This window comes from Bacidia gigantensis (assembly GCF_019456465.1).
Source record: "Bacidia gigantensis strain McMullin 20006 chromosome Unknown contig_49, whole genome shotgun sequence".
Lineage (NCBI taxonomy): Eukaryota > Fungi > Ascomycota > Lecanoromycetes > Lecanorales > Ramalinaceae > Bacidia > Bacidia gigantensis.
Genome location: NW_025408612.1, coordinates 564,001 through 588,447, shown reverse-complemented (window position 1 = coordinate 588,447; position 24,447 = coordinate 564,001). Strand labels below are relative to the sequence as shown.

Sequence of the window (24,447 nt, the reverse complement as noted above, 5' to 3'; positions counted from 1 at the left end):
CAGACTACATTATTGCACCTTCATGAGGACCCGGTCCAGCTGTCCAGCAACAATCTAGTTACTGGACGTTCTGGATATCCCACCGAAGCCAGATAAGCTCAGCGCGAGGGACGTGGGTGGCATGAGCTAATACCATTGGTCACTTTTGTGGAGCGCGGCGGGAGCTGTGATTGCTGCGAGTAAGCTATGCCGTGCATAGGTGGCGGGCTGCATTACCAGCATGATGCATCTGTTCGAAAGGCTGATGCGACATATCATTCAATGTCATAGGGGCTCCCTGTGATCATCCACTCTTCGTCTGGGCTATTGGCAACAAGCAGATCACGTTGCACTCTGCTCCTGCTGCTCAGGGGGGCTTGCGCCAAGCGCCCCGGCCTTCGCGGGACGACCCTTGGAAGCGTTCCTGTGATGCAAGAGCAATAAATTATTTTAAATGATTTTCAGTACCTTCAAAACCACAAAGCTCAAGCTTGATCAACCATTGTGCTCAACCAACCTTCACCTGACGACTTGTGCGACTAAGCACACCGCATCCAGCTTTACGGCCTCTCTCGAAACGAGACTCTCTCCTCTGTCGAAACAGTCTACGGCCCCCACTGATTCGCATTTAACATCTGCCACGGTCGGCTGCAATGCCACTGCTATCCAATGGCCAATATCGCGCCCATGACCTCCATCAGAATATCGGAGATCTAAGCGACAATACAGGGAAGAAGCCTGCAAGCTCACATCGACACAGCCAGCATTCAGGCATGGCAAAGACGGCAATCATGAGCCATTTCTCGACATCAAGCACAGAAAGCATTCGTACATCAGACGCCGAAAGAGCAAAGGCTCAACAGTCTCACGGGAGTGGTCCTAATGAGGGCCTGCTGACAAGTCCTTCCAATGGTGCGAAAAAGGCTGGTGTCGTGGATGGAAAGGCCTTGAGCGACACCCCTTGTAGCACACCAGCCACTACAACGCCGAACAGCCCGATAATGTAAGTCCGTCGTCCCTAGACTATCATGATAAACCTAAATAGCGCTTGGAAATGACAGCCCGCCGATACGCCGCGATTCAGGATCTCCTCGATTGCGCCCTCGGGCCGCTACTACACTTGACATACCAGGCCTTACAAAATCCAAAGTTTCGCCGGACGGAAAAATCTCGCAAAGAGATGTAGGCTCGAAGCTTGTGATTGTCATGGTGGGTTTACCTGCTCGTGGTAAAAGCTACATCACCAAGAAGCTCGCGCGCTATCTGAATTGGTTACAGCACGACACAAGAATCTTCAACGTGGGCGAAAGGCGGCGTGGCGTGGCTGGTCCATCGGTGACGAGGTCAAAGACGGATCGTCATTATCAGACCATTACGTTGAGAGAGATCAGTATGGTGACAGCTTCGTTGAACGGCCTTCTTCGTGAACAGAATCTCACCACGCCACCAACCTCACCCTCCACTCGGATCCTGATCAACGGAGATATGCCCCCTGAAACGCCACCTCTCGAGAGATTGCCCCCAGCCGCACTTGAAATGTCGGAAAGTAAGGCTAACACCGAGGCGGACCATCTTGAATGTCCTGATGAGGAAGCAAGAGCTGATGCTGGAGATCCGTCACCTGGTCAATCCTTGGAACAGACGGCCAGCTTTTTCGACCCAAGCAATGAGAAAGCTGCCAGTATTCGGGAGCAGGTTGCAATGGAGACTCTTGACGAAATGTTGGACTACATCCTGGATCGAGGAGGATCTGTAGGAATCTTTGATGCCACGAACAGCACTCCCAAACGTCGCAAAGCCATCATGGACAGGGTTCGGGCAAGAGCCGGGCCCGATTTGGGCATTCTCTTCCTTGAGTCATTGTGTATTGATGAGACACTCCTGGAATCTAATATGCGTTTGAAGCTTTCTGGTCCTGACTACAAGGAGCAAGATCCAGTCCTGGCCTTGGAAGACTTTAAAAAGCGTGTATCGATGTATCGAAAGACCTACGTATCACTTGGAAATTATGAGGAGGAGAACAACATGCAATATATTCAGATGATCGACGTGGGTCGGAAAATCATATCTCATCAGATACGAGGATTTCTGAGTGCACAAACCAATTATTTTCTATTGAATTTCAATTTGGCGCCTAGACAGATCTGGATTACAAGGCACGGTGAATCTAGAGACAACATCATGGGAAAGATTGGGGGCGACTCCGACCTCACTGAAGGAGGTCATGCATATGCAAAGACCCTGACGGCCTTTGTCAAGGATCAGCGTGAAATTTGGGAGGTTCGACAGCAAGACAAAGCTGTCTCTACTCATTTTCCTCCTCAGCCTGGCGATACTACGCCTCCGAATCCTGAATATTCAACAAGCGAAAGTCAGGATAGTGTGAAAAGCTTTTGTGTGTGGACCTCGATGCTCAAAAGAAGCATACAGACGGCTCAGTATTTCGATGAAGAAGAGTTCGAGATTAAACAAATGAGGATGCTTGACGAGTTGAATGCAGGCATTATGGAAGGCCTCACATACGAAGATATACGGCAAAAGTATGCTGCAGATTACGAGTAAGTCCTGGCTGATCTACGCCGTATCTGATTACCGTTTCACTGAGTTTAGTGTTCTTGAGGGACTTCGTGATTGACGATGAGTAGGCTTAGGAAACGAGACAAACTACACTACCGATACCCAGGTCCGGGAGGGGAGGGTTACCTCGACATCATCAATCGACTCCGGCCCGTGATTCACGAGGTGGAGCGGATGACTGACCATGTTCTCCTAGTCGGCCATCGGTCTGTAGCAAGAGTGCTTCTGGCCTACTTTATGGGCTTGAAGCGGGAGGATGTTGCAGACTTGGTTGCTCCCTTGGGAATGTTGTACATGCTTGAACCGGTGAGTAAAACACGAGAGGTGAGGCGAAGACAGTCACTAACAGCTCCAAGAAACCCTATGGGGTCGAGTTTAAGGCATATCGGTATAATGCAGAGACCGAGTGGTTTGACCTTGTCCCAGATTATGAGTTACAGGCGACTAAACAACAGACCTCTTACTGACTAGATTGAACATTGTCATAAATCAATGCTGCTATAGCGTGGTGTCTGGTGGTAACCAATACGATGAAGGCAATGGATACCCATCTTGCATTCTAGGGTGCTTATGTAATTGCATAGACGAAATTTGTCTTCTTGGCATGGGATTGGGTGGAAACAATAGAGGTAGATTGAATACTACTTACTGACCAATCGCTGAAAACTTGAATGGAAATGCTCTATGTGGAGTTGCCTGGTATTTCTATAACATCTTGGACTGAGCTTGTGAGCCCATCGACAAGACACCATTAGTCCCCCGCGGCCCCTCTTTTCTCCGGAGAGCTCGGGGCCCATGGTGCTAACGTTTGGCACCTGTGACGCGAGTGACGCGATGTAGAAGGGGCCTTACCCTGTAGAACAATGTTCTAAGTTGCACTCTAGTCTTCACAGAGACGGCGATCCTTTCGTACTTGAGATTTTGGTCGCTGTCGTGGCAGCCGATCCGTGTGACTCAAGCTTGGAATCCCTGGTGGAAGGCTTGCCTTACTCTAAACGCCATGGAAGATCATACATTCGCCATGTCTAAGTCCCAAGCAAGCTCAGTGACGTCGAATGGCACGAAGAGAAAAAGAGGATCCGAAATCAAATTCTACGCCGTACGCATAGGACACACGCCTGGAGTGTACTCTTCTTGGGCGGATTGCCTCCAACAAGTCAAGGGCTACCCAAAGGCTACGTGTATGTGCATTGAACCGACCCTTGGCTTGCTACACTAAGCCATCCTTATAGTCAAATCGTTTCCGACCCTTACTGATGCAGAACGGTTTGTTGCTGGAGAAGAACCTTTTCAAGCCACTTCAACGCCCAAGTTCTATGCCGTCAAAAATGGAAGAACTCCCGGGATATACACGGACTGGCAATCTGTTCAGGAGCAAATCAAGGGGTGGACTAAACCTAAGCATCGTTGTTTCGGGACTAAATCAGAAGCCCAGAAATTTCTAGACGAACCCACCATGAAGATCGAGCAATCCCTCGTGTCTCTAGACGGCAGGAGTACCTTCATTACATCAAATGATACCGAAGAGCGACCAAATGCTAAGACTATGCCTATCGTGGTCAAGAAAACGAAGACGCCTACGAATGGCAGCGCTAAGAAACCCTCAACTCTTCAAAAGTATTGTGAGAGCGATTACCAGGCTGGCTATGGTCCTTTACCTTCAGGAGCTACCGATGGCTTTGATCCGAGAATAAAGCTGGATCCTGTGACTGGGACTATCGTGTATAAAAGTGAAGAAGAACGACAAGCCACAAAGGCAGTTCCTGGTAGCTCAAGCCAAATTGGACCAATTAGAATACATACGGATGGCAGCTCGATTGGCAATGGTACAGCTGGCGCATTCGCTGGCATAGGCGTCTACTTTGGACGAGGCGACAAGAGGTAAGGAGCGATATATTGCCTTAGCATTCCTAGCTGACACAGGGTGTAGAAACATCTCGGAGGCATTGCAAGGACCTAAGCAGACCAATCAGCGAGCAGAGCTTACAGCTGTTCAGCGAGCGCTCGAACTTGTTCCTAGGAATCGAGACATTGTAATTATCACAGATTCGAAATACTCTATTGATTGTTTGACGAATTGGTTCCAAACTTGGAGAAGAAATGGCTGGAAGAACGCAGCGGGAAAAGCAGTTGAGAATAAGGATCTCATCGAAAACATTCTTTGCAAGATCGAGGAGAGGGATCGTTTGAGGGTCTTGACAAATTTTGAATGGGTCAAGGGGCATGCCAGCGAAGCTGGAAACATACAAGTAGACAAGCTCGCTAACGAGGGCGCAAGGAAAGGGAATGCGGGTTCATAAGGATGAAAGGAATGGCTGCTTCTTCATGATGCAAGCTCAACGCTATGAAGACAGGTCAGAACCCCGATGATGATGCTGCACTGGTTGGAAGCACATTAGTGGGTGGCTGTGGATGCAGCCAAGGCTTGGGCTGAATCGGAATGGCGTTCCATGAACAAAGCTGCGCCTAGACGTAGGCTATTTGGTGAGGTCGAACACTCTCATCAAAGTGTACTTGGGTGGCATTGTCGAACATTCGGAAGGGCGCATATGCTAGCCTCCGCCCCGCCCTGACGTCTTAGGTTGTGTCAAGGCTTGGCTTGCCCTCCCTTCTGCTTCTACGCATCATCTATCCCAGGCTTTTCTTCTTGCCATTGGGTGTTGGGACGTTGGGAAAAGGATGGACGGCGCCACAGATAGGTAATTACCGCCTCTTCTTTGCAATCAAGCCATCAGCATGTCGTTCCAAATCCACTAGTAAGAATAGTTCAATACAAGTACTGGCCGTTTCTGATACACATTGGCTTTTCCTCTCCTCCTCGTCTACGGCCCGTGACAGTGACAACAGGCTTGATGCAAAAAGTAAACGAAGCTCATGAATGTGCAAATCGCTCTTTGAGCAAACACCTTCACAATCGAAAGATTTCACATGTACCCCAACTGCCTACTCTTTGAGCATCTGCGCGTCGTCAGCCATCAGTGGACATATGACAAACACGGACGTATTCACCTTCTGGAACAATGCCGACTCTCGATATCTCGAGTTTCAATGTCGTCTGTGCCGTCATGGGCGGCTTCGTCACTGTCTTTGGTCTCGTCAGCTACTTGTGCAAAGAACGCTTCTACCTCTCCGAAGCTTTGATCGCATTGAGCGCAGGGACACTTTTCTCCCATGGGACTGGCTTCATCAAGCCCCTGGACTACACTTTTGGGTCGGAAGAGCAGCTGGCCACGGCTACACTCTACTTCACTCGACTCGTTCTGGGCGTCCAACTAGTCTTGGCTGGTGTTCAGCTCCCAAGCAAATACCTTTACAAGAACTGGAGAAGCTTGGCGTTGTTGCTTGGACCTGGCATGACGGGCATGTGGGTATGTAGTAGCTTACTGATTTGGGGATTGGTGCCGCGCTTGAGCTATTTGAACGCGCTGGCTGTTGCAGCGTGCGTGACCCCGACTGATCCAGTTCTATCAAATTCAATTGTCAAAGGCAAATTCGCCGATCAAAATATCGCGAAAGATTTGCAGAAGATCATCATCGCCGAGTCCGGTGCGAATGATGGGCTTGGCTACCCTTTCCTCTTTCTTGCCTTGTACATCATCAAGTATGTAGGTAATGACGGCGTTGGTGGAGTTCATGGAGTGGGTTTCGCCATGAGAGACTGGTTTGCTGAAACTTGGGCATATACTATCATGCTGAGCGTCGTGTACGGGGCAGCCGTGGGCTGGATCGCGCAGGAAGCACTGCATTGGGCGGAGAAGAAGAATTTTGTCGATCGAGAGAGCTTTCTAGTGTTTGCAATCACTCTAGCTCTTTTCGTCACTGGCACTTGTGGTATGATTGGCACCGACGACGTGCTTGCATGCTTCATTGCGGGAAACTTCTTCACGTGGGACGATTGGTTCCGGCTCGAGACACTTGACGACTCATTTCAGCCGACGATCGACATGCTTCTCAACTTATCTATTTTTATGTGGTTTGGTGCTGTTGCCCCATGGGGCAGCTTCGCTCATAACGATGTGATCCCGATCTATCGGCTTGTACCTCTGGGCGTCCTCATTCTTCTGCTTCGCAGACTGCCTGTCATTTCCGTCCTGCACTGGAAGATTTGGCAGATTGAAGATGTTCAGGCCATGCTATTTACAGGATTCTTCGGTCCGATAGGGGTAAGCGCTGTCTTCTACTTGTACCTTGCCCTTGAATTCTTGAAGCGTATCGAGGACAACGAAAAAAATCATGAGGATACCGTCAAGCTAGGAGATCAACTCACAATAATTGTCTGGTTTCTCGCCATCTGCAGCATCGTAGTTCATGGATTGAGCGTTCCTGCTGGCAAGTTGGGCTACCACTTGCCTCGGGCATTGTCCAGCACAGTACGATCAGGGCCAGAGACCGTCGAGCTAGAACGTTCAATTTCCTTACGCGGAACAACAATATCTCGTCCACAAATGGACATACAAGATGGGGAACAGGTGAATGAACGGGGCAATAGACCGTAGGCTGCCTCCTTCAGCAGCCCTCCGCTTAGCAAGCCCCGTCGCTTTCGGAAGACGATCTGCTGCAAACGACGGTAGCCTTGGGAAGCCGTAGGACAGCTAGCGAGTTTGAATGTCGGCCAGAGTCTACCAATATACTTATGATCACTAAAAGAAGGGGGCGCGGACAACATTCGAGTCGTATCATGAAGATGGACCAGGATTGGGCTGGGGAATCTCTTGATTTAGGTAGAACACTTCGAACCGAGAAGCGAGTATGATGCATATAATGAGAAGTCGACATTTGAGTCTCGGGCATTCCATATGCTCTCTCGTCCTACCGCATTCTGATCTCAGTCTTCCTTTAAGTCGTGCAATCCTTGGCCATGCCTCCCTCCGATAGCGACTACTTCTTCCAGACAAGGTTCGTTCCCACTAGTCATTCCATATCTCACACGTAGCCTTCCTTCTCTAAATGCTTGGACCAGTCATTCTGTCGCAGAGACCAACCGCAAGGCCCAAAAATCCAAAAACACTCAGGGATTTCCTATCCGCTTACCCTCAAAGCTTCTCGCCATTCATGCCGACCCTTCAGATCCTGACGTGGTATTCATTGCAGAAAGCGTCGGAAATGTGAGGAGGATCGCTATTGAAGTGGGTGAGATTCCACCTTTTGCCGTCTGCTCTCCTGTGGCCATCGCTTTCGCACATCTGAATGGCTCACGCTCTTTCCACGCCATTATCTTGATTCGTCTTATAAGGCATCTTGCGTGCGACCCACTGACGCTTGCAGCAGACTGGAGACACTACCCACATCTATCGCGGTCCCTCAACCCCGGCAACCAGCCTAGCACTTTCGTCTGATGGCCAGACTATCTATGCGGGCTGTTGGGATAAAAGTATTTGGTCATGGGATACGACTACTTGCAAGGGCGGAAGGAGGTTTCGTGGGCATACGGATTTCGTGAAATGCCTGCTTTGCTTCAGAGCTAGTGATGGAGGTCTGGGTGGTGCCGGCGGAAAGGATGTATTGGTGTCTGGCAGTGCGGATACGAGTGTTATAGCCTGGAATGTGAGCACAGGGGAAAAGCTGCATGTTCTGAATGGGCATACGAGGGGGGTGTTAGCGTTGGCGGTGGATCCTGCGACCCCTACAAGCATTGGGAAAGACGGAGACGGGCAAGACGGTGGATCGAGGGACGTGATGGTATTCTCGGCAGCAAGCGATCCTCATATCCGACGATGGAAAATAAAGCGTGACTTGACGTCTGCTGAAGAAGTGGACGCCGAAACGCCTGTTCTGCAGCACGACACGTCTGTCAATTCGCTGTTCTTCGACGAGGATCAAGATTTGTGGACTGCGAGTTCTGATGGAACGGCAAAGTGCCTGTCCCGCGAGCGCAGGTGGGCGGCCGATACAGTGCTGACGCACGGTGATTACGTGAGGGGGGTGGTTGTCGATGAAATTGGAGGATGGGTAATTACTGCGGGGCGAGACGAGGACTTAAAGGTGTGGGAAAGGGGGAGCGGGAAGTTGTGGCATACCTATTCGGGCCATTTTGAGGAGATCACGGCGTGCCTCCTACTTAGCAGGCAGAGACTGGTGACGGTAGGGATTGATCAGACATTGAGGACATGGTCTTTGAGGGCGGATGAGCTGGGGAAAGCGAAGAAGGAGGCCGAGCACGCCGTGGATGGGACAGGCAGTCAGGAGCAAACAGGAGAAAAACAGAAAGAGAGTATGCTAACGGAAGAGGAGGAAAGGGAATTAGCTGAGCTGATGGATGATGACTGATGACTCGTAGCTACCCAGCAATGTATATTCAATTACACTTCATTAGACATGGCATACTACATGATCATAAAAATTCGGAGCCTTGTCGGCAAACGCGGCCTTCACAAACCGTTATATTCGGGGTTTCTGCATCAATAGCACTGAGCAGTGCGTTCCTCTTTCTAAGCCATTCGCCGAGTCCGTTTCCGATAGCGACGACAGTAGTACCAGGCCTTACGCTTTCCCTCAGTTTCTTTATCACCCCCTCTTGTACCTGTCCGCTTAGTACAACGCCCTTTACCCCGAGTCGACCCATCACAACAGACCCAAGCATGCCTGCGAACGTATGCGGAAATTGTTCTATCTCAGCCTCAAAGGCCATGACAGTCTCCCGAGACACTTTAGCGTAATCTTCATCATCAAGCATGCTACTCAGTCTCCACAGGTTATTTGCGCTTACGCTGTTCGAGCTCGGCTCCGCAGAATCCATTCCGTTCTTTAGCCTCAGCAAGAGATCCGGAGGGTGTGGTGACGGGGTGGTGAAGAATCCACCTCCCCCTTCAACATCGCGGAACTTCTCAAGCTGAATTTTTTGCAAATCGTCCGCAAATTGAAGATGGCTGTCATCGAAAGTTGCTTCATATAGGTCGATGAGACCGTGGATGAGGAAGGCATAATCGTCACACAGTCCCTTTGTGTCACCGCGACCTGAGCGGTAGATACGGTATAAAGTTCGTGTCTCACGGTCAAAAAGCTCGCGTTTGATAAACTCAGCTGCGGAAACTGCAGACTTCAGACAAACATCTGCCTTCTTTGTGTCTATGGAGCGCAATGCAGCAGAGGTGCGGGCTAGTGCACCTATAGCTAACCCATTCCATGCGACGACAATCTTGTCGTCGAGAGCAGGTCGTGGGCGATGAGCGTCTCGATGCTCGCGAATCTTCTGACGTCCAGACTTGAGAGCAGCTATTATGTCGGACTCCGGTTTATCGAATTCGGCGGCTAAAGCCGAAGGGGTGTTACTAATTTTGAGCACGTTCTGTCCAACAAGTTCCTGATGGGGGTCATGAGCTCGCGAGACATTGCCTTCCTCGTTGACGCCATAGAAACCTGCCAGAATGTCGCTGACATGAGAGTCAAATAAGGTCCTAAGCTCTTTTAAAGTCCAGACGTAATAAGCCCCCTCCCGTTTGTTCGCAGCAGTCCTAGTAGGATAGGAATCTGCATCCTCTGCCGAGAAGAACCCGCCAGTAGACGCTGCTAAGGGGGCCGTGGTCAGATAAGTAGATATGTCATACACGGCGCCGAGCATTTCTGGGTCACGGTTAATAAGGAATGCATCAAGGTAGACATTGAGCAGTTGGGATTGATCATAGAGCATTTTTTCGAAATGTGGAAGTCCCCAATCCTTGGTAACCGAATATCGGGCGAAACCATAGCCAATTTGATCCCGTATACCACCTCTGGCCATGCATCTCAAGGTATGAAGGACCATGTGCTTAGCACCATCGCAGTCCTCTTCGCCCACGACGTGCTTCACGGACTCGCGCCATTGCCCTAAATGTAGTAGGAAGCTCAAATTCACTGGCGTGGGAAACTTGGGGGCAGATGAGAAACCGCCATTGACCTTGTCGAATCGTGTTGCAAAATGCGAACAAGCCTCTTCTAACAACTCAATCTCCAGCGCTTCACCTTCCCTTTGGCTCATCTTCTCACCGTGGACACCCTCTTCGGCAAATTTTCTTAGCTGCGAGATGATATCCTTTGCGCTATCCCTGCATTTTCCTTCTTGCTCCGCCCACACGGTCCTCAGCTTTTTGAGAATGTCCAAAAAGCCAACATGATCTGCAAGTGCGGACCCATGAGATGATTCGCTAGGACCCGGAAAATATGTACCGCCAAATACAGGCTCTAGATCTGGAGTCAGGAAGACATTCAGAGGCCAGCCTCCGGAACCTGTAGTAGCCTGGACATATTGCATATACACGGCATCAATATCGGGCCGTTCTTCTCGATCCACCTTGATAGGGATGAAATGCTCATTCAGGAGAGCAGCAACGTCGGGAGACTCGAAGGACTCGCGCTCCATGACGTGACACCCTTCGTATGCCATCAGACGTTTTCACTTATGATACAGGCTGGGGGGAAAACACACAATGGCAAGCAGCATATCCAATGCTTAAGAACAACAGCTTGTTGTATTTCTTCGCAACATTTAAGGATTCTTCATCCCACATTTGCCACGCTACAGGATTATTCATGTGTCCTCGTACCTACCGTCCAATCTGTTAACGTGACAGTCAAAAATCGAAGGCGTAGGACTAGCGTACGTACGGGCTACGGCTCGCGTCAAGCCGGTTGACCAGATGAAAGCTATCTGAAGCTTGTTGCGGACCACAATCGGAAGCCATTGTTGCGGACTGGCGACAGCAACTCCACAACAGTGGCGGGTGGGCAGCCCGGTATGGTAATGCACCTGTCCACTTGCGTGTGATAATAAGAGGCCTAGAGCTCAAAAACCTCTGGACTGCTCGACCGTTCTGAGCGATTGTCCACGAGCGGACCGTCATTTACTAGTGAAGGCCTCATTCAGGATCTGGACGAATTGATCTCAGCGTGCTTTATTCATGCCATCACAGCCATTGCAAGGACCCCGATAGAGCGGCCCGCTAGCCGTGATTACCTAAGGAGCTTATCCTGATCCGTCTTAACGTGGGCAAAAAAGGCACGGTATCGATGTATGTTAGGCGGTGTTGATCTTGGCTTTAAACAGTAGCTGGTCCTCATGAATAGCTTTTGACTTGCTAGCTTTTGACACCTTGACTCATCGTGTAGCAGCAAAAGCGTTTTGCTAATCTGATTGCCTACCGGCAATCGAAGGTTGAAGAAGTGAATATCTACATATGACTATCCTGAGTACATCGCGAAACACCCTTTGAAGTCGAGGTTCATCGGATTTCTCCGCTGACAACGCCTCAAGTCAAGCATCCGTCGTTGCTTTGAAAGCACTGCTCTCTTTATTCCACGTGGGCAACTGGCCTGACAAGAAGTTACCCCCACAGCCCGACTTGTTTCAAAGGCCCACAATGCCATTGCCAGTCATTTGCACGAATGGCATTTTGTCCTGAGGGCCTGGAACCGAAGAATACTGGCCTGCATAATTTCCTGTCGCTCAGAGCTTAGCAAATCTTCAAACACCTGGTTTACCGACCACCTACCTGGCGGATAGTAGTTGCAGACCGTGTTATACGCCTTAGTACCTCCATTGCCACACCCTACATTCTTCAAGTATGATGCACCTGTTGCGGGATTGCATTGAAGAGGGTCGGCACCTGGTGGAGAACATGTTGCGGTGTAACAGGCGAATGAGGTGGTGCCTTCCCAAACAATTTGCGTAAAGTGGCCCCATTCCTCGAAGTTATTCATTGCTGGTTCATTGGTACCCCACTCACCTGCAATAGCTTCCTTGAACAATTCGATCTCTGCATTGTAAAAGCCGTTGGTAAGGACTGCGGAGATATTGCCGGGAGCATTTCCAGACGCAATGTTTTGGCCATACCCCCCACCACCCGGTGCCCTAGATCATGTCAATATGCAAATTTCATTGAAGTAAGTTTGAATTAGCAGACTGACAGGCTGTGCCCATAAATACAACTCTCCGCCGTTTCCTTGGCATATTCAAACAACGTGTCATTCCAGACAAGCAAAGGAAGCGAGTGATTCGTACGATGGATGTCGTGGTGCAATTTGGACAAACCCTTGAAGATATCATCGTTGCAGTCCAGATTATCCACAAAATCCTTGGGCAGCCCATCGGTGTTGACACCGGAGCCCGAAGGGTTGTCCGCTGGAGGTTGTTCCTTTGTGGGTTGTGGCTTCGCTTGGGTCTGAGGAGACGCCTGCGGTTGTGGCTTTGTTGGCTCCTGCTTTGGAGCTTCTTGAGGTTGAGGCTGGGGTTGAGGCTTTGGTTGTTCTTGTTTAGCAGCCTGTTGTGGCTGCGGCTGTGGTTGTGGTTGAGGCTTGGGCTGGACTGGTGGTTGCGGCTGCGCCGGTTTCGGAGCAGTGTCTTGCTTCTGCTGAGTGGGGGGTACAGCTGGTGATGGCGGCAAGGAAGATGAAGACGAAGAGCTGGCTGGTGAAGAAGGTGGAGGCGAGTCTCCGATTGTCTTAGTGACCACCACAATCACTGTCTCATCTACTATCTTCACATGCTTTGGGGCCGGATTTGGAGGGGTTTGACCAGCTGGAGATTGTTGCTGGTTCTGCGCCGGTTGTTGACTGGGCTGCGGCTGTTGTTTTTGGCATACCTTGCCGTCTGGATTGCCAGCCCAATCGTCGCAAGATCCGGTACCAATTGACTCCCCGTATAGCTTGTCAAGCTCATCAATGAGCTGATCGGCTGGGGTGTCTGGCTGAGTTGGGGAAGTATTCTCCTGGGATACAGGGGAAGTATCCTGACTTGGGGTGTTGTCTGTGTGAGTCGTGGTGTCCTGGTTGGGAGAGCCCGGAGCGAGCGCTCTCACCCCAAGGTGCTGTCTCGATTTGAGAAGGTGGAAGTCTAGGTGATTGTGCTGGTGAACGGCGGCATCTTCCTGGACATTCTGCATTTCGAGCGAATGAGTAGCCAGAGCACGCGTCCTGAACCCTAGCGCACAAATGATCATAAACAACCGCATGTTGATATTGGGGGCTCTTCAAGCCTAGAGACGTTGTAACAATGTCCAGGCCGGCCCTACGGATGCAGGAAATACGTCCTATGACCTCTATCCAAGTTCTCTAAGCCTGCTTGAATGCTGGGTGAAAGTAAGGTGGTGATTGGGTTGGTCTGAAACAGAGAATTCCGCTTGGCTAGCAAGACGGTGCAAGAAGAAAAACGAATGGATTTGTACAGTTCAAAAGAGTGAAAGTGCCACAAAGAGCAAAGGCGAGGTCACCGGTCCAACCGGCGACAAGAAGAGAATGGCGAAGACCGTCGGTATGTAAAGGTCGTTGAGATCGTTGGGGTGGAGGGGTGAGGGTGCTATTTGAAGCTTGAGGAGATGAACCAATTATGCGACACGGGCTAAATTGCAGGAGCACAACTGTCGCGAACAATAATGATTTGATCTGAAGTCATCTCGCTATTTTTGTGATATAGAATGCTTGCAAAAGACCGATGGTTACAAACAGCGAGAGCATGATATAGAGAGCATGCCACATGAGCGAGAGTGCAGTTTTCACCAGCAGCAAGCTCGTGTGCACAGGAGGCGATCATGAATGCGAAATCTACCTTGCTGAGACGCAGGAAGGTGATTGAGTTCCTCCAGGTTTCAGGGCAATTGCGCTACTGCCTGTTATCGGCATTGCCCCTGAGGCACAACCCTCACCTCTTTGGATGGCAGGTGAGCCCATCATCCGATAACCTGCTCTTTAATGATTTCGGGAAGCTCAAGGACTGTGACGAGCGATGTCCTCTACAACGCATCCTATGATCGCAGAACATGGTCCCCAGGCCACCAGTGACGATCATTTGAGTCGCGGTTGGGCGAGAGGGCGGCGGCTTGGTGGGGAGGGGTGGTCTCATAGTGGAGTTTCAGGTGGTTAGATGAAGGAGGAGGTCGTTCGGCGGAAAACGTTGGTCATTGGTGTCGGGCAGCTTGCCGCGCTCCTTCACCCAATTCGAGGAACACTAGTACCGTTCGAGACTAGGATAAGGGGCATCGGCATAGGCATAGGCATAGGCACAGCGAGCCATCACCAAACATGGGCTGCACATTTACGACTAGTTGCAGTCTATAGAGCTGTCTTCTCTTCTATGCTGATGCTCGACGCTCTTCTCTTCTCGGAGTATGACTTGTTCCGCAAAAGGGATTCATATGTCCCGTTCAGCGTGAGAACGTCCGTTGAGTTGGATTTCGAGGCCGTGACCATTGAAGATACTTCCCGTAATAGATATGTCTCGCCGTTAGATTTGTCCCCAAGTATATCAAATTCGCTCATCGGGCGAGCGTAAATCTCGGTCTTCCCTTCCGACTCTTTTTGCTTTTCGTCGCGGGTAAATGCACTCCCTGCTCATCATGAGGGGCAAAGCTGAGTGCGGCGCTGAACAGCGCCACATTGTCCCTGTCTGCGTGAGGACGAAACCTGTATGAATTTCATTAATTACTATTCCCTCCTATTGAGAATCAATCATAACCGGTGTTGAGGACATTGTTGGATCGAGCCATACACTCCACAACATTCCCTGAAAGATATGCGTATGGCGCTCAGGCAGGAACATAGATCGCATCGCCAATGTCGGGACGAAGATAACTCATAGTGACACTTCCGTGCTTCGAACGCCATTCTTGGTAAGATATACCCCTGCACATACAGCAATGCCACCAATGTACTATTGTCTTTTTTTGAAAAATGATCTTGCAATCTCAGTAAGAAACCTGAAATGTATGCTTGATCTCCCGGCTTTGCCTTGTCTGCTGGCAATTTCGCACCACATCTTCGCTGGCCTGGAATATGAACCGATACAAGCTTCTCAACATTTCGCTATTCAAATTTTCCGCACGTTGTACTAGTAGAATGCGCTTCAAACCTGGTAGTACATCAAAAACTTCCAAAGGCCCCGACGCCATAGCAATCCTAATTACGTTATCACACTAGCAAGATAATACTTGATAGCGTCCCTGAATCCCCGAAAGTGAATCGTGCTCAACAGCTTGAAAGAAGGGATCACTGCTTGCATCACCTCAAAGATGTTTCCGATAATAAATGTTTGTCTCTTGCTAACTCACTCTGGTGTGTTGGGGGTCTGTAAACTAACTTGAGTTCTCCTTGTGTAGCTTCTCGCTAAGCGCTTTGTTTGGATGAATTTGCAACAGAAATGTCTTTTCAATGCTTAGAGTCTTTGGTAAAAGAAATAGACGCCCCCAAATTGCTCTGTACACTTTGGACCGAGCAGGAACCCCTTGGTTGGCATCAACAAGAGCAGGAAGCTCTTCGCCAGTATCGAGGGATTTGGCGGGCAAGACTGGATGGTCGCCCATCCACATCTCAGCTTGTGGCTGATCCTCGATGCAGAAAGAAGTATTAGGAGTCTGGGCGCAAGCGAGTTCTTCCCAAAGTGGCCTCATGGACAATTTTGCAAGAGCATTGCAACTGAAACACAGGAGTGACCAATTTTCAATTTCGACAACTAACGTCCAAATCTTATACACGCGCACAAGATGAAAAGTCATTTATTTTTGACCGTGTTTTTGGCCGGTACGTCAACTTTTTCCAGGTAGATGACATCAATGCCAACGTGATTTGTCACTTAGTCCTTTCCATGAAAGAACCCTTTTTGATACGAGTTCATCCATACGTCAGAACGGCGTGCTACTCCCATCAGGATTATTCAAGCGTTGGGTTAGACACCTGTGTCATGCCGTTAATGGTCGCTTCAGACCAGCATTTCACCTTCTAGGACGAAAGGCTCACGGCTTGCTCGGCATCATAGAGCTTCAAGAGACAGGCTCAAACGTCTGTGAGGCTGTGTGAAGGTACGTGAGTCTATAGTGCAGCGCAGAGGAGCTGTCACCTTCAGCTATATCCTTAACATCAGGCGAAGAGGTGAGGGAGGTTTCGAAATAGGAGGGAACCCCTCGGGAAATCTCCTGAGAAAAGGGCCGCTCCCGCCCGGAAAAGCAACCGCTTCCAAACCACCATCTGCGTCTCCATATGTATAAGTCCCCGTCATCTCATTCTCAAGGTCAACATGGGTCCGATAGATCCTCTCAAGAGGAAGCAAACTCTTCGGGTCATCTTTATTTCTCTACTTTTAGATCTCGTAAGACCCTCTGTCTAGACTTCGTTCAAACTTGCATACTGACTCCTGTCAACAGATCTCCTTCACGTTCATCCTCCCCCTCTTCCCCAAACTCCTTGAGTTTTATCGGAACCTTGAAGGATCGCAAGCTTCTTCTTCATTCCTCAATCGAATCTTCTATGGGCTCAATAGCTATAAATCATCGTTTTCACGTCCCATTAGCGACCGTTATGATATAGTGTTACTTGGGGGTGCTCTCGGCTCCCTCTTTTCGTTCTTGCAAGCAATAGCCTCACCTGTAATAGGTGCACTGTCCGACAAGTATGGCCGTCGTACCGCCCTCTTGTGGTCTATGGCTGGTAACATAGCCTCAGTCGCCCTCTGGGTCGCTGCAACAGACTTCCGCACATTCTTGGCTAGTCGTGTGGTTGGAGGCTTGAGCGAGGGAAACGTGCAATTAGCGACTGCGATGGCCGCTGATCTGAGCAACGAGAAAGAGCGTGGCGCGACGATGGCACTGGTCGGCGTGTGCTTCTCCATCTCCTTTACCTTCGGACCTGCATTGGGTGCAGCACTTGCCAACATCGAGGTACTGGTTGCAAACCCGTTTGCAACGGCTGCAAGCTTCTCGCTATTTCTTGTAGTTGTGGAGACCTTTTATCTTTATTTCTACCTGCCAGAAACGTTGCCATCATCTAGGCCCCAAGCAACCTCAAATGGGTCGTCTGTACAATCAAAAAGCTCGACGCCCTTAACGGCACGTACTAACTCTCATGCTCTTCTCAACTTCACACACTTCGTGTTTATTTTATTCTTCAGTGGCATGGAGTTCTCACTCCCTTTTATGACGTATGATTTGTTCGCATATACATCCTCCCAGACGGGGAGGCTTCTTGGATTTATGGGCCTGATTGCATCGCTATTGCAAGGCTCACTTACTCGGCGCCTGCATCCTCTTCGCGTGGTGCAAGTCGGAGTAGTCGCATGTACAGCAAGCTTCATACTACTCAGTCAACTGCATACTGAGAGTCAACTTTGGACTGCGGCAGGTTTGCTCGCAGTCACCACGGGCACTGTCGTCACTGGTTTGAACAGTCTAAGCAGCTTCGAATCTGGAGACTCGGAAAGGGGAGAGAAATTAGGTCATCATCGTAGCTGGGGTGAGCCACAATCCTAGTCCTGCGCAAGCTTTGATTGATCTTTGAGCAGGACAAATTGGAAGATCTGTTGGACCTCTTGCCTTCTGCACACTTTATTGGTGGGCTGGGCGGGAAAGAGCATATGCATTTGGCAGTATAGGGATGCTCGGTGTTTGCGCCCTTGCTTTCGGCTCTTTGAGAGCACCTCTACGTTCTATCAAATGACGACAGCTCCAAGAGAAAACTTGCTAATCTGTTCTCTTCAAGTCAAAATCAGAGCATTCTAGTGCACACGCCCTCATTCATAGAAAATCTACCGTCATTCAACTGGTGAAAGACCGGCGAGTCTCAAGATGGAAAGTTCCCAACTTGAATGAGAAATTAAGCGTTTGACGCACGTGAGCCTAGAGGAACACAAAATGACTATATAGCGCTTAAAAGTACAGGGATGATGGGTTGCTTTCTCGGCTGCTAAAGGAGAGTGGGGGGTTAGGTCGCCTATGATGCAATAGCTACATGCTACATATAAAATCGCTCTGAAGATAATTTGGTCTTGGGGAAGACTGCTTTAATCAGTCTCGATTGAAAACTGCAAAGTATTCGATACTAGAGGCGACCGACTCATCATCGAGCGCTCGATATGACAACGACCGTGGAAATTGAAACAGAAAATCCCCTGAAACTTTCTGTAAAGGGTGTTCAGGGGACTATCGACGATAAGTATGTGGGGAGGTTGCGACCTATGGGCAAAGATACCCCGCTGCCAGAACTGAGGAAAAGACTGGAGGACGATGGATATCTCTTTCTTAAACATCTTATACCACGTCAAGACGTTATGGATGTTCGGAAAAGGTAATCTCTCAACACGACAAGACTGCACTCAAGCTCAGATCTATGCAGCTACTTTGAGTACTACGAAAGTCTCGGGATGCTTCAACCAGGTACTTCGCCGGAGCAGGGTATCTTCAACAGAGAAGCCGTACCTAGCGACCACGCTGGCATTGGTGCCGGCCTTCTTCCACCGAACGAGGCCGAGCAGCACAGAATGATCGCGTCACACAAAAATACGGACTATCTGAGGTTCCTTGAGCATCCAGTCTTGCGTCAAATGGTAAGAGACCTCACTGGCTGGGAGGCAGATATTCTTCTCCAACGGACAATGCTGCGGCATAACATTCCCGGCGGCTTGAGCACGGGCGTTCACTACGATAAGCTGTTTCTGCGGGGAGGATCTGCTTACTTTCTTACTGCATGGGTCCCGATCGGTAAGGCTCGATATCCTAGCTGTCGAGCATTGACAACCTGACTTCCACACAGGCGACATTTCCCTTAATGGAGGCGGCCTAATATATCTTTCAGACTCTATTTCGTTGGGTCACTCAATGGAAGAAGATTTTGCCGCACGCGCAAAGGAGTTGCCCGAGGCAGAACGCGTATCAGCCTTCAATGCTCATATGGGCGAATTTGGCCAGCTTTCGGCCAACGCTGGAGAATTCCATCGCGACCAAGCAGGTGGAAGAGGTCAATGGCTCGTGAGTGATTTTGAGGCAGGGGATGTTGTTTTTCACGATCCGTACACGATACATGGAAGTAGTCGCAACGAAGACAAAGATGGAAGAATTCGGCTCAGCACAGATCTTCGTTTCTATGATCCTAGCAGTGATTATGATAAGAGGTGGATGAAGTACTGGGAGCCGGGCGATGGGCTATAATAGTGTTCGGTCCCTCAAGTATTTATGTAGCACGTCTCTCGGTTCCAAGATACTTCTGGATCCCTTAAGCTTATGATATCTTTCTAATGATGATTTTTGAAATGTGGCTTGTGCATCCCGGAGTGCAGGGGCCTAGGCGGACGCGACCACGCGCTCTCCACTAAATTATGAAAGTGAATCCTGTGCAGATTGTACCAACCCCATCGCCATTTAGGTAGCGTCAGCAGTCCATGGTATGTGTATGTGAATGTGAATGCTCCCCCATCGCTCAAGTGGCAGACTAAGAGGCGTTCTCCAAAACGTGCTACCGAGCAAGGCTTATGATAAACGCAGGCCATGCAAAACTTGCGATATCGTCTTCAGTTCCCTCCACGAATCTCCCTTCGCCTTTCATTTTCGTAATGAGGCATACCAATGGCGATCGAAATTGTTGATCTGACACATGATGAACATCCAGGTGACGAGCAAAGTGCATCGGTGGTAGCAAAATCCAGTATTGCAGATGTCACCTATTTGAAAACGTTGCAGACACCACGCAAAGACAAGCTGAAGAATGGCCCTGACGGAAGACCATCGGATCTTTCGACGCCGAGAACCGAAAAAAAATCAAGGCATAAGACTGCATTTTTCAAACCCCGATCGAAACATAGCTTCGACGAAACAATACCCTTTAGCCTGCGAGAAAATGTTCAGAAGACGCCTACGAAGGAAAGTCTAGCTCCGTGGCTTGATAGGGTCGCCGCCTGGCATGGAAGCTATGAACAAGAATGGCCTGTCGGCGAGAAAGCTAGGCAAAGACAATTTCAGTTGAGGTCAACTGGACGCCAATCGCTTGAGGATGGGTGTATAACTCGCCCACCTCCCGACACGTTTGAGAATGCAAGGAAGCTCTCATCAGTGGGGGACGCCAGGCAAGAGAGTGATGTAGCGTCAAATCTGGTACCGAAAAAACGCAAGCGATCGTCTGACCGAAGGTTAACCATGCCACATGAAATCCGTACGAAGAGTGACGCCGCTTCAACGATAGCGAAAAAGACGCTGTCAATGACACCTTTAATACCGGGGCGCGTGTCAAAAGCTTCGACACCTCAAACTTCAGCCCTATCTATCAATCCGTCATCACGATATGATGATGGAAGCCGACGGTCTAAAGTTCCATCAATGGAATCAGGTGAAAGCAATGCTGCCCGTAGCAGACCATCTACTTGGATGGAACCTCAGCCGCCTTCTACGCTCCCTACAACCATAGATAGACCATCGGCAGAGAGCGCAAAGCCCGCACCTTTTCAATTACCGTCGAAGCATCCGTGTTCCCACTTTGAATTGGTTCCAACTCCTAAAGTGTCCCCGATCGTCCCTGTGTATGCTCCACGCGAATCAATCCCTTCCTCCAAACCATCTAGACTAGAAGGTCATGTAAGATCGGTCAAGATTGGTGGGGCAGAAGCTTCTGCTAATACTGACCTCTCGCCATTGTCATCCATCGATGGTAGGAGATCTTCTGCTGGTCAAGATCTCACCCAGAAATATGACACAAGTTTCGATCAGTCTGTAATCCCCTCTTTTCTACCTGGCTTTGACCGTGGAAGATTTCCCAAGGAGAGGAGAAGGAGAGGAGGAAAGAAATACGGAATTCCAAGGGTTAACGGATTCCGTAAATACTCATCCAATGAGAACGAGTCCTGGGAATCTTTTGACAATGGCTTTGCACAACTTCAGGAATGGCCAAGCGGTTTGGAGACAAGGACATCACCCGAATGCGATCCTCTTTCGCCATCGAGAAGAACAGACGAAATGCTGGTAGGGACCAAGGGTTGTGCGCAGGCAAGCGATGGTCTGAATCTTCCAGCAAACTCATGGACGAGAGAGGAAGTTGACCAAGCAATAAAACTTTGTTTGACGTTCATAGCACCTGCGATCAAAAGCCACCGTCAAAGGTTTTGCAAGAAGCTATCTAATGGATCGCTCGAGCGATTAGAAACAAGCATGATGAATGATATCGTGGGTGAGGACCTTAGGATTTTCCTTCGTGATAACAACCCTCTATTGACAGACAAACAAGAAGACTTCATACTGGAGAAGATCTCTGATATATATACCTTGAGGGCATTGGCTGCATCTGAGAGCCAGCAAGGGCAAAAGTCAACTTCAGATGATGCCGTCGCTCCGACATTTGCCTGGGCTGACGTGCCTTCAAACGTCAAGACAAACCATAAGGAACGGTGGTTAGCAGATAATGCCCAGATGAATGTCCTGAACGAACAGCCAAAAGTTGCCTTGCCGGTAGCCGCAGTCTCTACAACTAATCACGAATCTCCGGAACCTCGAACACTGTCGAAAAGAGAGAACGCCGTCGCCAATCTAGAGGTATTGAAGGAAGTGTTTGACAGACAGAAAAGACCCCAGGATAGCCACAACAATCTTGCATCGCTGCCGCCAGAAAGCTTCAGACGCCAGTTATTGGATAGATTTCCCGAGCAAGCAGCAGGTTACATCGAACGCTTGAATGGGAAATCAAAATCTCAAGGCAGGTTTAATGAGACATCCAAGATTACGAGTAACAAGAAATGGAGAGCAACATCAAGCGGTTCAAAGCCCTTCCAAGCACTTCACATGGCCGACAATACCGGTTTTCCCGTTTCTAGCAGGAAGTCGACGCTTCTTGGCACAGCTGTTCGGGTGAGTGATCCAAAAGCAGCATTTGATCCTCATCTAGAAAATATCATCGCCACTGCAGTGCTAGACGATCGTTCAATATCTGTCACTGAAGATGATTTCGACACAATAGAAATATCTAATGAAGACCAACAACAGATGCGAACATCCGAAATTATGCTAAGATCTATTATTAGTAAAGGACACGGGCCAAGAAGATGGATGACTACTCTCCAGGGAAGACTCGTTGACCCCACAAGAAGATATGATCGACAGCTACCATCCCTACTACGACGACGCGAGCTTGACCCGGCTATGGGGAGGCCCATCTCTAGCGACCTACAGTTGCGTACTGTTGAGCGGCTCGAGCAGTGGCGAGCTTGGAAAGGCGCTTCAAGCGATATAGTCAACGTTGCTTGGGCACCTGACTCGGTGTCCTATGCTGTGGGTGCCGCTGCTCATACCAATGCGGAGGACATTCAATACAACAGGCCACTCAATCTCCTTTTGGGCAATATTGACGAGAATAAGATGTGGGAGTTACCTGATCATCGAACCACAAGACCGAAGCCGGATAGCATCCCTACTGGGCCTAACTCTCATCAAGAGACCTATGATGCTTGCGATCCTATGGTTTATCAGACTGTCAATGCTGTCAAGTTCTCAGCTGCAGGGCATTACCTGTTCACAGCGAGTCGAGACAAATTTCTGAAAGTCTGGAATGTGCAGGATGGCTTGAAAGAGTGTGTCGGAAGCTTACGGCATCCCGAAGTCGTCACTAACATAGACGTCGTACATAATTCATCTGTAAACATCCTTGCCACAGCTTGTCAGAGTGTCGAGTATCCTATCTCCGTATTTCATGAGCGCGACGATGGGGTCATCCAGTCTGATGAATCGTTCTCATCAGAACGTGCCAGAGCAAGAATGAATCTACGAATATTGCCGGAATGTATACATTGGGGCCCGGCGGCGCATCATGGAAATCTGCTCCTGGCCGGATTTTCCCAATGGGATCAGATCGGCGACCGTGACTATGCTCGCGAGGGCCATCTTTGTCTTTGGGATGTCAACAAACGGGAAAGCATCAAAGTCACTCCCAGCTCGCAAAGTGTGACTGCAGCTGCGTGGCACCCGTTGCAGCCCTTCTTTGTAACGGGCGGAGCTCCGGGTGGATCACTTGCTCAGAGGAATACGAAGACGGTAGTACGCACCTATGACGTCCGGTCTCTCTCACGGTTTGTGGCGGAATTTGAGAGTTCAGCTATCGACATTCAGGACGTGACCTACAATCCCCGAGATCAAAACATCGTCACCGCAGGATGTACCGATGGCACATCGTTTGTATGGGATTATAGGCGGCCAGATATGGCATTACATTGTCTGCGACATGATAGTCCTTTGTTAGAGCTCGATCCTGATCGGCCGAGGGGCGATACGGATACAGGGGTTCGCATGAGCCTATGGGGCCCAGAAGGTTGGCAATACTACACTGGATCCTCAGATGGTGTCGTCAAAGCATGGGACATCCGGCGACACCCAGAAGATGTCCTCATCCGGAACGTGGCTCAAGTTGGTGCTGCAATCCAGGATGGCGCATTCTCTCCCGACTTCACTCAACTACTCGTCGGAGATGCAGACGGGGGCATTCATCTCCTGTCCTCTGCGCCCTATGGACAAGTTGATCAGGATGACTCGGACGATGATGAACCCGCCAAGGTGGGTCCAGTCCAGCTCGTACGTGCACCAGACGGCAGTGGTAAATGCACGGAAGAGCAGAACCCGGGTACGGAGGGCATTGATGCTGCCAGAGAGCTCGTTCGCTCGGGTCAGCTTGATATCCATCCGGTGTTCGGGCCAGGTAAAGGCAGGCATTACACAGGACCGTTTGCGAAAGACGGGCAACGCCAGGAGAGGGGGAGGGAATTCTGGGGGGGTTTGACGAAGGCACGGCCAGGATGCAAGTTTTGGATGAGGACGGCAAGCTCAACGAGGAGGTGGCGGGATTTCGAGTGGCATGTGCAGAGATGAGGAAGTGTTTGCTGGATGACGAGACAGCAGGGAATGGCGATGCAATGAAGGATGTCGTCCCCTTGGGCGAGCGAGTCAGGGTGATTCAACGGGAGGATGTGGTCAGTGGCTACTCCAAGGCGAAGAAAGCTGCTCGAAAGGCTGCTCGGAAGGCCGCTCGGGGGGCTGGACAGCTGCCTTCGGAGCAGGAAATGATGGAAGAGCTGGTGGAGGAGGACTACTGGTGGCCCTGGTTGGGTAAAGCCGAAATAGATAAGGCTATGGGACCACGAGGTGTGCAATGAATGAAGTGACAAGCTATTGTGTGACTGATGCATGAATTATTGCA

General features: G+C 49.8%; 9 protein-coding genes across 9 annotated transcripts; 7 read left to right on the top strand and 2 right to left on the bottom strand.

Annotated features, from left to right (window-relative positions):
* Positions 1-632: 632 nt before the first annotated feature.
* KY384_000246 (uncharacterized protein) lies at positions 633-3,027 on the top strand (the record flags this gene model as incomplete). Its single annotated transcript, XM_044808783.1, has 3 exons — positions 633-982; positions 1,041-2,537; positions 2,625-3,027. 3 exons carry the CDS (start codon positions 633-635, stop codon positions 3,025-3,027), a joined length of 2,250 nt encoding a protein of 749 aa, XP_044665536.1.
* Positions 3,028-3,556: 529 nt separating this feature from the next.
* Positions 3,557-4,856, top strand: KY384_000245 (uncharacterized protein; the record flags this gene model as incomplete). The annotated part of the gene is made up of 3 exons (XM_044808782.1): positions 3,557-3,737; positions 3,789-4,437; positions 4,487-4,856. The coding sequence occupies 3 exons, from the start codon at positions 3,557-3,559 to the stop codon at positions 4,854-4,856; spliced, it is 1,200 nt and encodes a 399-aa protein (XP_044665535.1).
* Positions 4,857-5,576: 720 nt separating this feature from the next.
* Positions 5,577-7,052, top strand: KY384_000244 (uncharacterized protein; the record flags this gene model as incomplete). The annotated part of the gene is made up of 1 exon (XM_044808781.1): positions 5,577-7,052. The coding sequence occupies one exon, from the start codon at positions 5,577-5,579 to the stop codon at positions 7,050-7,052; it is 1,476 nt and encodes a 491-aa protein (XP_044665534.1).
* Positions 7,053-7,414: 362 nt separating this feature from the next.
* On the top strand, positions 7,415-8,823 carry KY384_000243 (uncharacterized protein; the record flags this gene model as incomplete). Its single annotated transcript, XM_044808780.1, has 3 exons — positions 7,415-7,452; positions 7,517-7,706; positions 7,825-8,823. 3 exons carry the CDS (start codon positions 7,415-7,417, stop codon positions 8,821-8,823), a joined length of 1,227 nt encoding a protein of 408 aa, XP_044665533.1.
* A 64-nt stretch (positions 8,824-8,887) lies between these two features.
* On the bottom strand, positions 8,888-11,213 carry KY384_000242 (uncharacterized protein; the record flags this gene model as incomplete). The annotated part of the gene is made up of 3 exons (XM_044808779.1): positions 8,888-10,902; positions 11,080-11,087; positions 11,137-11,213. 3 exons carry the CDS (start codon positions 11,211-11,213, stop codon positions 8,888-8,890), a joined length of 2,100 nt encoding a protein of 699 aa, XP_044665532.1.
* A 569-nt stretch (positions 11,214-11,782) lies between these two features.
* On the bottom strand, positions 11,783-13,409 carry KY384_000241 (uncharacterized protein; the record flags this gene model as incomplete). The annotated part of the gene is made up of 3 exons (XM_044808778.1): positions 11,783-11,869; positions 12,043-12,379; positions 12,436-13,409. The coding sequence occupies 3 exons, from the start codon at positions 13,407-13,409 to the stop codon at positions 11,783-11,785; spliced, it is 1,398 nt and encodes a 465-aa protein (XP_044665531.1).
* A 3,122-nt stretch (positions 13,410-16,531) lies between these two features.
* KY384_000240 (uncharacterized protein) lies at positions 16,532-17,759 on the top strand (the record flags this gene model as incomplete). The annotated part of the gene is made up of 2 exons (XM_044808777.1): positions 16,532-16,603; positions 16,659-17,759. The coding sequence occupies 2 exons, from the start codon at positions 16,532-16,534 to the stop codon at positions 17,757-17,759; spliced, it is 1,173 nt and encodes a 390-aa protein (XP_044665530.1).
* Positions 17,760-18,361: 602 nt separating this feature from the next.
* KY384_000239 (uncharacterized protein) lies at positions 18,362-19,433 on the top strand (the record flags this gene model as incomplete). The annotated part of the gene is made up of 3 exons (XM_044808776.1): positions 18,362-18,573; positions 18,622-18,986; positions 19,039-19,433. 3 exons carry the CDS (start codon positions 18,362-18,364, stop codon positions 19,431-19,433), a joined length of 972 nt encoding a protein of 323 aa, XP_044665529.1.
* Positions 19,434-19,847: 414 nt separating this feature from the next.
* KY384_000238 (uncharacterized protein) lies at positions 19,848-24,403 on the top strand (the record flags this gene model as incomplete). Its single annotated transcript, XM_044808775.1, has 2 exons — positions 19,848-23,949; positions 24,000-24,403. 2 exons carry the CDS (start codon positions 19,848-19,850, stop codon positions 24,401-24,403), a joined length of 4,506 nt encoding a protein of 1,501 aa, XP_044665528.1.
* Between the last annotated feature and the right edge of the window lie 44 nt (positions 24,404-24,447).